Source organism: Nelusetta ayraudi, unplaced genomic scaffold (assembly GCF_046127955.1).
Source record: "Nelusetta ayraudi isolate G7.1 ecotype Tasmania unplaced genomic scaffold, CSIRO-AGI_Nayr_v1 ptg000356l, whole genome shotgun sequence".
In the NCBI taxonomy this organism is placed as follows: Eukaryota; Metazoa; Chordata; class Actinopteri; order Tetraodontiformes; family Monacanthidae; genus Nelusetta; species Nelusetta ayraudi.
In genome coordinates, this window is record NW_027466396.1 from 1 (window position 1) to 10,662 (window position 10,662).

Sequence of the window (10,662 nt, forward strand, 5' to 3'; positions counted from 1 at the left end):
CTCACCTTCTGGAAAAAAAATATAATTCTTATCTTTAAAAAAAAAAAAAGTGTTAAGATATGTCAGTTTGATAGCATGCATCGTAAAATGTGCTTAGAAGTGTTACAGCAAAGCCGGTGAAGTGGAATGTAGGGAACCTTTAGACAGGGGACAAACGCTAACAAACTAAACTGAACATCAACCCAACATGAGGCAGCAATCCTTGATAAGTTCACCATGAAGAATCTTATTAGAAACAGGAAAACACACAAATGGCTCCCTTCTTTGTTTTCTCTAATTTGCATTCAAAGTTATCGTGATTCACTTTTGAAGGCAGCGTCAGGCTGTGATGGGGCCGTAATTGTGCAGATTGACAAAATCGAGGTCAGTTACTTCCCTTCCGTCTGTCTCTGCAGTCTGAGCTTTGGTTTACCACAGGCTCTGTGTTTGAGCGCAGACATTTTCTCACATGACAAGCTTCTGTCATTGAAAGAAAAAAGGTTACTATGCATAGTGTCAGCTATTTATTTATTGTTATTCTGGAAATTCATCAGAAATTACCCAAACTTGTCAACTTACAGCTGACATCTCGCAAACGTCTGAGAAGTAGCCGAGTCAGAATCAGGATTTCTTGTCATCAGAGCCTCAGCAGTCTGGTGGAAAGACAACAATAGACTTTCGAATGTTACTCAGATCCAGTGTTTACCAGCATGCAACTCTTCTTTAGCGGGTGTAGGCTGGTAAAATCCCTCATCCCTGTCTCTCAGTTCACAACTTGCTTCTTTGCTACTAGCCTGTGTACAAGATACCCGTGGTTTGTCAGAAGTTGTAATACATGTATCAATTATTATTGTTTTTCTTCCCCAGTTCGCAGCATTTTAAAGAGTGCATTGGCTTCATCCACGAATGCCGCCTGAATGGTGGAGCCTGTCTCGTGCACTGGTAGGTAAAGACCTCAGCAGGTAGAACTGGGAATTGAAAACCTGGAAGATGCCGCTTTATTTTCCAATCAGTCTCAGTCAAACCTTTCCAAGTGTTTCTGTGGAGGTGACAGATTGCTGCGCTGTGCTGTCCTGTCCTTGCTGCAGCCTGGCAGGCGTCTCCCGCAGCACCACCATGGTGGTGGCCTACCTGATGACCGTCACTCACTACGGCTGGGAGGAGTGCCTGTCCGCAGTCAAGGCTGTCCGCTCTTTCGTCGGCCCCAACTACGGCTTCCAGCAGCAGCTGCAGGAGTATCAGACGACGCGGGTCACAGAGGTAAAACACTACGAGTGCTCAAAAACTGCAGTGGAAAATACGGTAGTAAATGGAGATATGAGTCAGTGTGTTTCTCTGTCTGAATGTGTGGGGCAGCAGAGTGCGACCTATCACCTGCCGTCAAAAGCTCTGGGAGCATCCCACAGTTGTGACGGCTCTCAATTTTAGTCTTGGTTTTGATTTCTGAGCTGTCGAATTTTTTTGTGTTTTAAAAAAAAAGAGCTGTTTATCGGAAGTATCGGTTTTAACGTTCTGTTTTTTTTTTTCAGTTGTTAGTTGCTTTGAGACAGAAATAACGCTGAGGGGCAGGCCCATAAGCACACAGCAAAATATCTTTGAACTGTTGATATTATGTCATTTTCAGAGTATCTAAACCTCTGCTTTCCTGTCAGTAGAGCGAGTTACGCTTTCATGGGCAGCATGGGCGCCTATGTGAAGCTGCGACACGCGATGTTTTGGTGGTTACTTGAAAGCGCACTGGGTGAGATTTCATTCTAGTGGCCCTGACCCAGCCACGGTGAAGGGGAACTGTAGGGGGTTTGCTGGGATTGCATTAGCTTGGTACTGCTCATCACGTGTTCAGCGTTACTGTCAGCATATTGCAACATACCGTGACTGAAAGAAAAAAACAAAAAAAAAACACTGCTTTGTAGATATTGCAATGATTTCTTGGATGGAAACAAGAGGAAACAAGATTTCTGTGTTTGTGTTTTTCCCACATTTGTCTCAGATAGAAAGTGAGGAATGTTGAAGACGAGTGTGCCGTTGTGTCATCAGAAGCCTTCAAGACAGTTTACACCCACACAGTCACATCACAGTGACCTGTCGCTGGAGTGGAGTGTTAATCCAATAACTGTTTTATTATTTAGAACTATTTTATGATAGATAGATAGATAGATAGATAGATGCCATTTTATGGGTAATTGTAACTTTCATTTTTCAGGAGGACACCATAACAGCCAACTTAAAGACTTAACACAGCTCATTATCACATAATGATTACCTTTCATTTTAACGCATCAACAGTTAATACTTCTTTTTTTCTTGGCAAAATGTTGTATGGTTGGCTGTCAAAGGCCAGCAAGGCCTTTCCTGTCTTCTCTATGAATTCATTTTTTTATTTTCTAAAATATGTTGATGAGATTATTCTCTATTATCTCTCTTCATGCCTGCCTCTTTTCATTTGCTCTCTTCGTGCCATATCATATCCACTTGGTTACGCTGCTTCCAGTGTTGTATATTATGGTCGTTTTTATACAATCATATTTCAGCTAGCTTGTCTTGTCAGGTTGTATAAAATCTGCCTGAGGCCTTCAGGAGCAACCGATCAGGCTCCCGTGCGCTGTAAGTGAATGGGAACGGTCAGTCGGGATAGCCAATCAGATCCCGAGTCTGCGACAGCAAGACCAGCTAGAAGGTCTTGAGTTGAACTTGACATGTCCGCTCTCGTGAGAGCGTGAAGACTTAAGGAAACCCGTAGCTCCGTTAGCCACCAGCAGCTAGAAATTCTGATCATCTGCAGTTTATCATGTTCAATTGTTTTGTTGTTGAATTTTTGCAATAACAAATGCAAATAATCTGCTTACTGTCGACTAAACTCCTAAACTCCTAAACTCGTCTTTTACTTTTGAGTTTTCACCGTACCCGTGATCTAAGTTTCCTATTGTTAATTGTGATTGTGAGCTTATTGATTTTACACTGAAGGCCTAGGCATGAAATGCACAGCCTGCCACTGGTGTGTTCTATTGTTTTGCAAAAATGACTGTGAAAAGGGATGAACTGATTCATCAGTGTGCTGTCCAGTCTCCACATACGTTATAGCAGCCGAGCATAATGTAATTAGCTGTTAATCAGCTTTTTCACACCAAAGCAGAGCCCGCTAAAGCTCTTTGACACGAGACTTTATTGTGACTTCTTGCCGCGGTTCTTACTGTCATAACATGGCCCGTGTTCTACAAATTGTGGACTTTAAATGAAATCAGAATTGAACTGAGGCACTTTTGACAGCGCACTCTTTTATCTGTTGGCTTTCTCAGTACCGGGCTTGGCTGCAGTCCACTTTCCGTCCCAGTCCGTTTAATGACCAGGATCAGGTGGGGTCCCTACTGAGCCAGCACACGGAGCAGCAGGAGAAACAGAGGAGGGGAGGAGACCACTGCTGGATAAACCAAACTGACGGAGCCCCATCGTCCGACCCGGATGATGGCGAAGGGAGCAGCTGAAGCCGCTGGTCTCTAATCAGATGACCCTGTTATTTTTTTAAACTTCCTTTTAATCAAACCCAAAGCTGTGTCTAACTCCAAGGCCTTTAAACACCTGTCAGGAACAAATAACTGTCCCCTTAAAGCAATCAGACTTTGATTTAAAACACTGAAGTTGTTTCCTTTGTTTCTGAAAGCAGTGGAAGCAGATTTGGCCACAACATGGCTACCACCAGAACTCACAGACGCCTTATTGTACACACCTGAGCACCTTAGCCATGACAAACAAACTACACTCTACACCTGCCATGTTGAGCTTCCTAGCCTTAAGGAAATGATAAGTAATGCATCATAAAGCCATATATACTGTCCTGACCTGTGTGCTATATATGTTTAGCAGTAAAGCCAACACACTTAAGCAGTCACGCTGATCACTCACTGTAACAGTTTGACACTGCACCGTGGCTGTTAAAGGTAATGTTTGATCGACACTGCTGCTGGGGATGTTGTTGTGTTTCATGATTGTTAATATTTACTGTCTGCAGTCTTGCGGACAACTCATACGATTGTCTTGCGGACAATCGTATTTTGAAGTGATTTTAAGATTAATACAAGCATATGTGGGTTAAAAAAAAAAAAGTGGTTCTGGTTTCTCTGGCAGATACGCCAGACACGCATGAATGATATCGTAACGTAATGATCACTGTTGCACATTACTGCTCATGGGATAAACGCTGTTTACACATGTTAGAACTGCAGACTGCGTCATTTGGTTGAAGACTTGCAAAGAACAAGAGCACATGCTATTAATAAAAGTGTACACGCACACACACACATACACACACATGTGAAACATGCACTATCTGACAAATCAGCAAGAAAAAGTAAAAATGTAACACACTTAAAAAAAAAAAAATGTGGCCAGGCCCAGGTGCTTCCTTTTTTCATTTGCTGAGATTTATCTTTTTTTTATTTTTTAAATTGTGACAAAGACTGATTTCTTTTTTAAATGGCATTTGTGTTATTAAATGATGGGTATAATTAACTGTTTTGCGTATTTATTTTTCGGTTTTGTACTTTATAATCCAATACCATTAAAATGAGATATGGATAAAATATGGAGACACTAACAAAGCAATGCTTTCAATGTTGTGTGTATTTCAGTAGGAAGACTGCACAGTCCAGTTTTCACACTATTTTGCAGTTTAATATCACCACCGAAATGGCTTCTCACATGCTAATCTGACCAATTATGTGTAGATTAAGATTAATTACATTTTTACGTCTGTATAAAAAAAATGTATTGCAGGTTTTAAAATGATGCACGGATTAAGATTTGACATATTGTGCTTACATAAACGGACCAAAATTAATTTATTAAAATTACATTATAAAATCATATAACCTTATTGAAAAATTGTGCTAAACAGCAGTCGTATTAAGTGTAGAAAGTAAAATCAAAAGTATAAACAGAAGTGCAGGTTCATTTTGCTGGGAAAAATTACAAAATGATGCAAGAATGTTTGCATCAGATTGTTACTCTATGGGCCTACACAGTATGACATCTCTAAAAGATAATCGTAGCTGTTTACTTGAACATTTCCTCGATGGAGCCCAGAGAGGCAATAGGTATTTTTTTTTTGCTACTCTGAAAAGTGGTTTAAAGTTTTTTTGGATTATGTGAAGTCCTACATATATTTGAACCTGTGAACCTGTATGTGTCTTTCTAACCGTCCTGAGTGGAATATAGTTATTCAAGTAGGGCATTAATTGGCCCGTCAACTACAAATTACAAACAGCAGTGGCATTATTTAATCTTCCCCAATGAGGGATTAGTAAAGTCTTCTTCTTCTTCTTCTTCTTCTTCTTCTTCTTCTTCTTCTTCTTCTTCTTCTTCTTCTTCTTACATGAGCCCACTCAAAAATCAGTCCTTTCACTTGACTTCTCGCTCACAGACTGTTCAGTTAAAAGAGCAGAGGAGGGAGGCGACTGCCAGCAGCATCCCACTCAGACCACTGGTGTCAGTGGGCTGGTGGGCTGCAGCCAGGAAGCATCACCTCGGGGCCCAACGCTGAAATCCCCGCCGCTCCGGCTGACATGTGACTCTCCGGGTTTATTCAGCGCTCCTCGCCTGCGTGTCTTTTGGCGTGGGCAGCACTTTTTACAACCCCTGGCGTATGTCAGGCCATTTCTTGTAAATGCCTGCGCTTAGAAGAACAACTTCCGGAATGGGCTGGTGCTCGGGCACTTCCTTGATCGCCTATTGGCTAGCTTGGGGCGGCGTCGAATCATCTCGCAGCAAACTCCATTCATAACCACAGCACAACAAAGTTGAGAGGCAGGTGTCGGGGAGAACTTTCCACCACTTGACTCACACCGGGAGTCTTCTGAAGAGCGGTCCGTCATCTGTGGCGAGGGACGAGAGCTCAGCAACTCACCGTAAGTTCCATTTCTCTTGATTTGAAAAGGGGAAAGTTCGGCATTTATGGGGAAACGGCTGAAATGGCTTAAATGGCTTCACTTTAAGTCGTGATTTAGGACCAATTTAAGTTAAGACAAAATAAGTTAAAGTAAACAATATGACATAAAATGAAAATTGTGTAGTAAGAAATGTTTTTGATAAACACGGTTGTGGAGTGGAGAAAAAGTTTAATCTTTTGTGTGTGTGCAGATTTAGCAGCAATAACTCAGCATTAATTCATTAACTGAAGTTGTGAATTAATTAAAGATTTGAACATGAAACTATTATAGTTGGCATTCACTTGGAAGAATGTGAATTTGTTTAAAAGAAAGTAAAAATTAACAATAACAGTGACGGTCAGGCTACATTTTTTTGTCAATGATAAAACAAGAAAGAAAGTAATTATATATATATATATATATATATATATATATATATATATATATATATATATATATATATATATATATATATATATGTGTGTGTATATATATATATATATATATATATATATATATATATATATATATATATATATATGTATATATATATATATACATATATATATATATTTTTTTTTTTTAATTTCTCCTCATGCAGGTCCGAATTCAGTCTATACAGAACCTTTATTTTCCCATTAAGATGTCAAACACTGGAGGTCGAAGGCTGAAACAGTGGCTGATTGAGCAGATCCAGAGTGGTCAGTACTCTGGACTGCAATGGGAGGACGATAGCCACACTTTGTTTAGAATTCCATGGAAACATGCGGGGAAGCAGGATTACAACCAAGAAGTAGATGCGTCCATTTTTAAGGTTTGGCAGCACTCTTGTAAAGAACTAGCACACAGAAAAAGATCATATGCTGATGTTTTGATTCTTTATTTCTTTCCCGCACAGGCCTGGGCTGTGTTTAAGGGCAAGTTTAAGGAGGGAGACAAGGCAGAGCCGGCTACCTGGAAGACCCGACTCCGCTGTGCCCTGAACAAAAGCCCTGATTTTGAGGAGGTGACGGAGAGGTCACAGCTGGACATTTCAGAGCCTTATAAAGTCTACCGCATCGTACCGGAGGAAGAGCAGAAGAGTGAGTTTATGTCACTTGTGGCACAAATGTTACTCATTTGTTTCGGCCGTTTTGTCCATTTGATGCGTTAAAATCATCAATGGCATTTGGCAGGTGCATCATACTTTTCCTGGACTATTGATGGAATTTGCTTTCCACTACTAAACTTTTACATTTGTGCAAAAGAATAACAGTCACAATGCATCTGTCCACCATCAGATGGTAAAAGCTTGGCGATGGTCATGGCGGCCTCCAACCCCTGCGGTGACATCACGGACATGGACTGCAGCCCTGCAGAGCCGGAGGAGTTCACAAAGGAGGTGTGGCTCCCTCGTATCTCCGACCACATAGAAACTGTCTTTCTTTACCCTCCGTTGCTCTTGCCGCTCTGTTAAAGGTCTCCAGACACGCTTTGCTTTTTCACAGGCCACTCTGCGAATGTCACTCCCCCCCGCACTCATTACCGCTGTGCTCTGTCCCCTCCAACACACTGACTTTATCACAGCGTTTTGTGCAGTAAACCACAGCCTGTCATTTGTATTTCTGATTTGCACCACAGGAGGATGCTTGCAGTATCCAGGCTAGTCCAGAGTACTGGTCTCAGGCCAGTGTCAATGGTAAGGTTCACTTTAAAAAGAAACAAAACAAAAGAAAAAAATAAAATAAAATAGCATAGTGAATACGGCTAGGATACGAAGAAAGCTGTAAACATTGTAGTTACCCTTGTGGTCGTAAGAGTTTTTTTGTTTGGTGTGTTTGGTTGAAGTGCGAGCATCGTGTTTTTAAAAGTAACCACAATGGAAAGCTCATAGCACGTCCCCGTGATGGTGGGCGCTAAACGGAGGCCGTGTGCATGTCTGCTGAATGTTGCAGTGGAAGAGTTGACTAACATCCTGCCACAATTCGCTGACTGAAGTGGTTATTTCTTTTTTTGGGATGGGTTGGAGAGAGAGAGTATTTCTGATGATGCAGCAAAAATAATGTCATGACACTGTGTTTGTGTCCACTGTGTTCAAAGTGTGTCTCAGTTGACCTCCTCCCTCTTTAATTCGCAGCTTTCCCATTGCATCAGGAGCCCCTGCCATCGAGCTCCTCCGGCTCAGGTACTTTATTTATATTGGCAGGTTAAAATGTGACTGACACAGAACAACAAGTTTGTATTTGTTCTCTCTCTTTTTTTCTTTTTTTTTTCAATTTGCAAAAATGTAATCGCAGTCTCCTTCTCTCCAGCTTTCTCCCAGATGGTGATCAGTTTTTACTACGGAGGAAAGCTGATGCAGAGCACGATGGTTAATCATTCTGAAGGCTGCAGAATCTCCCCGCAGCAGCACCTGGTCCACGGTGCCCTCTACAGTTCAGACAGCATGCAGAGCGTTCACTTCCCTCCCGCTGAGCTCATTGAATACGAACGGGCGCGCCAAATCACGCGCAAGCTGCTCGGCCACCTGGAGAGAGGTGTGCTGGTCCGTGCCAACCAGGAGGGCGTCTTCATTAAAAGGCTGTGCCAGAGTCGCGTCTTCTGGATCGGCTCGGGGGATGTGGGCTCGCAGTACGGCCCCATGCCTTATAAACTCGACAGGGATGCTGTGGTCAAGATATTTGACATGGGGAGGTTCCTTCACGGTGAGTCTTGTTAAAGTGCTCAAATTGCAGAAATCACTGCCGCAGACACGTTTCTTCTCACTGCTCAAAGCAGACATCAGTTGCAATTTGATGAAATTCTCTTCACAGTTTCATCTGAAACTTTTTTTGTTCTCACCTCCAGCTCTTCAGCTCTACCAGGAGGGTCAGTATCCGGCACCTGATCCGACTGTCACACTCTGTTTTGGAGAGGAGCTTCAGGATCTCAGCAGCGCCAAGACGAAACTCATTGTCGTGCAGGTAGGACCTGTTCATAACCAAAATGCTTGCTTCACAATCAAAGGCATCATCAGCATAAACGTGGACATCAAGTCTGACTTTTGCTCCCCTCTGTCTACTGCAGATCAGTGTGGTAAACTGCCAGAACCTGCTGGAAACAGTCAACATGCGGCGCGTCCCGCCTTACTGCAGCAGCCAGAACCTGGAAATGGCTGATAACGTGGCCACCGAACAGATGGCCCGCATCTACCAGGACTTGTGCAGCTACAGCGGCCCCCAGAGACCAGCCTGCTACAGGGAGAACATGCCTATCACTGCCTGACCTGTGAGCAGTGGTGCTCCCACTGGAAACACCCCGCACAGGCTGGACGCTAATTTACATGGTAACGCGTAGCTTCGAAAGTTCAAATCTGTGGTTAAAACAAACGTGACGAGGCAAATCAAATCCATACGGGGTGGAATGTTTTTACTTGTGTGCCTACTTAGATAAAGCCTTGTGTCAAACCATCGCTCTATTACTTCAATAGAAATATTTTCATATCTCGTAAAGAGGCCTATCGCCTTCTCCCCTCATAGACAAATCCTCCTCATATGTTTTTTAAGACTTGCTGAAAACTGAAGAAATGGGGATGTATAGGTCATCTAGTTCTCAAAACCAAAGTCTATGTTTTTATAAAGCTGATTGTACAGTTAAATCACTTCTTCATGTGATGCCTTAATTTCAACAGATACCATTTTTTGACAGACAACTGAAGTTCTGTGTATGCAATATACTGATAAAAGTTGAAACATTTGAATTCCCAGTCCAATGCGGCATTATGTTAGATAGGTTTTACTATCAGACTGTTTATAACCTTGTTTTGTCTTTTATATTGACTGCTTTTGTAGTAAAGTTTTTTTTACCAACCAATTTCTGTTTGACTTTTCATAACAACGATATCTCTGCCTTCATTTCTTATTAAATTGTCTCTTGAATGGCTGATATATTATTGTATACAATGACATAACCTAACTGAAATAACAAAGGAATGCATTTTTCTCATATCAAAGCCTTTATTTTGTTGTTTTTGTACTTTTTAGATTTCTCTCAAATCAAAAACTACTGTCAGCTGTTTAGGATTTGCATATTGAGTATTAACCATAATTGCACAAGCACAAGACTTTTATTTATTACTCTGTACCTCGTATAATGCTATGAAGTAGTAAATACAAACAACTGGTCCAAGTTGGAAGAAAATGTGAAAAAAAAAAAAAAAAAAAAAAAAAACAGGACATCGTTCACCAAGCACACAGCATTTTTTTACTCGCTACCTTCAATACTTGACTGACTTTAACATGCTTGATTGATGAAACATTCAATAACAATTCTATTGGGCTATATTTAACTTTACAACTCTATCTATCTATCTACCTATCTAGCGATCTATCTATCGATCTATCTATCTAGATTAAAATAGCAGAAAACATCTTTATTTGTCTGAACAAAAGAAAAGATTAATCTACAGTGTCTGTCTGTCTGTCTATCTATCTATCTATCTATCTATCTATCTAATTGGTGACTCTATGCTTACAGTACCAGTGGCAGCGATGAGTCACAGAGGTCACATTATGAAAGCAGTCAGGTGCTCCTCATATGACAGCTCTGGATAAAAAAAAAAACCCTTTCTTAATTTAGAAAATGTAATCAATGGTTGTCTGATTAAAACACACAGGTGGAGTCTTGTGTGTGCATATGTGTAGGTGTGTGTGTGTATGTGGTTATCAAAAAAGGGGAGTTTTGTCTGAGTTCCACAGAACAGGAACTTCTAAAAAACTGTCAAAGGAAACCAGCTTCAACCCTC

The 10,662-nt window shown here is 41.3% G+C and overlaps 2 protein-coding genes across 3 annotated transcripts; both read left to right on the forward strand.

Annotated features, from left to right (window-relative positions):
- Positions 1-48: 48 nt before the first annotated feature.
- On the forward strand, positions 49-4,410 carry LOC142882611 (dual specificity protein phosphatase 22-A-like). Its single transcript, XM_076017404.1, has 3 exons — positions 49-921; positions 1,068-1,239; positions 3,276-4,410. The coding sequence occupies exons 1-3, from the start codon at positions 815-817 to the stop codon at positions 3,459-3,461; spliced, it is 465 nt and encodes a 154-aa protein (XP_075873519.1). The 5' UTR covers positions 49-814; the 3' UTR covers positions 3,462-4,410.
- A 1,331-nt stretch (positions 4,411-5,741) lies between these two features.
- LOC142882610 (interferon regulatory factor 8-like) lies at positions 5,742-9,731 on the forward strand. 2 transcript variants are annotated; one of them, XM_076017402.1, is made up of 9 exons: positions 5,742-5,879; positions 6,502-6,714; positions 6,799-6,982; positions 7,181-7,281; positions 7,521-7,578; positions 8,017-8,064; positions 8,192-8,584; positions 8,727-8,842; positions 8,946-9,731. In XM_076017402.1, exons 2-9 carry the CDS (start codon positions 6,544-6,546, stop codon positions 9,141-9,143), a joined length of 1,269 nt encoding a protein of 422 aa, XP_075873517.1. In that variant the 5' UTR covers positions 5,742-5,879; positions 6,502-6,543; the 3' UTR covers positions 9,144-9,731. The 2 variants fall into 2 exon arrangements, with proteins under 2 accessions (XP_075873517.1, XP_075873518.1); XM_076017403.1 differs by having other exon boundaries at positions 5,760-5,879; positions 6,544-6,714.
- Positions 9,732-10,662: the final 931 nt, after the last annotated feature.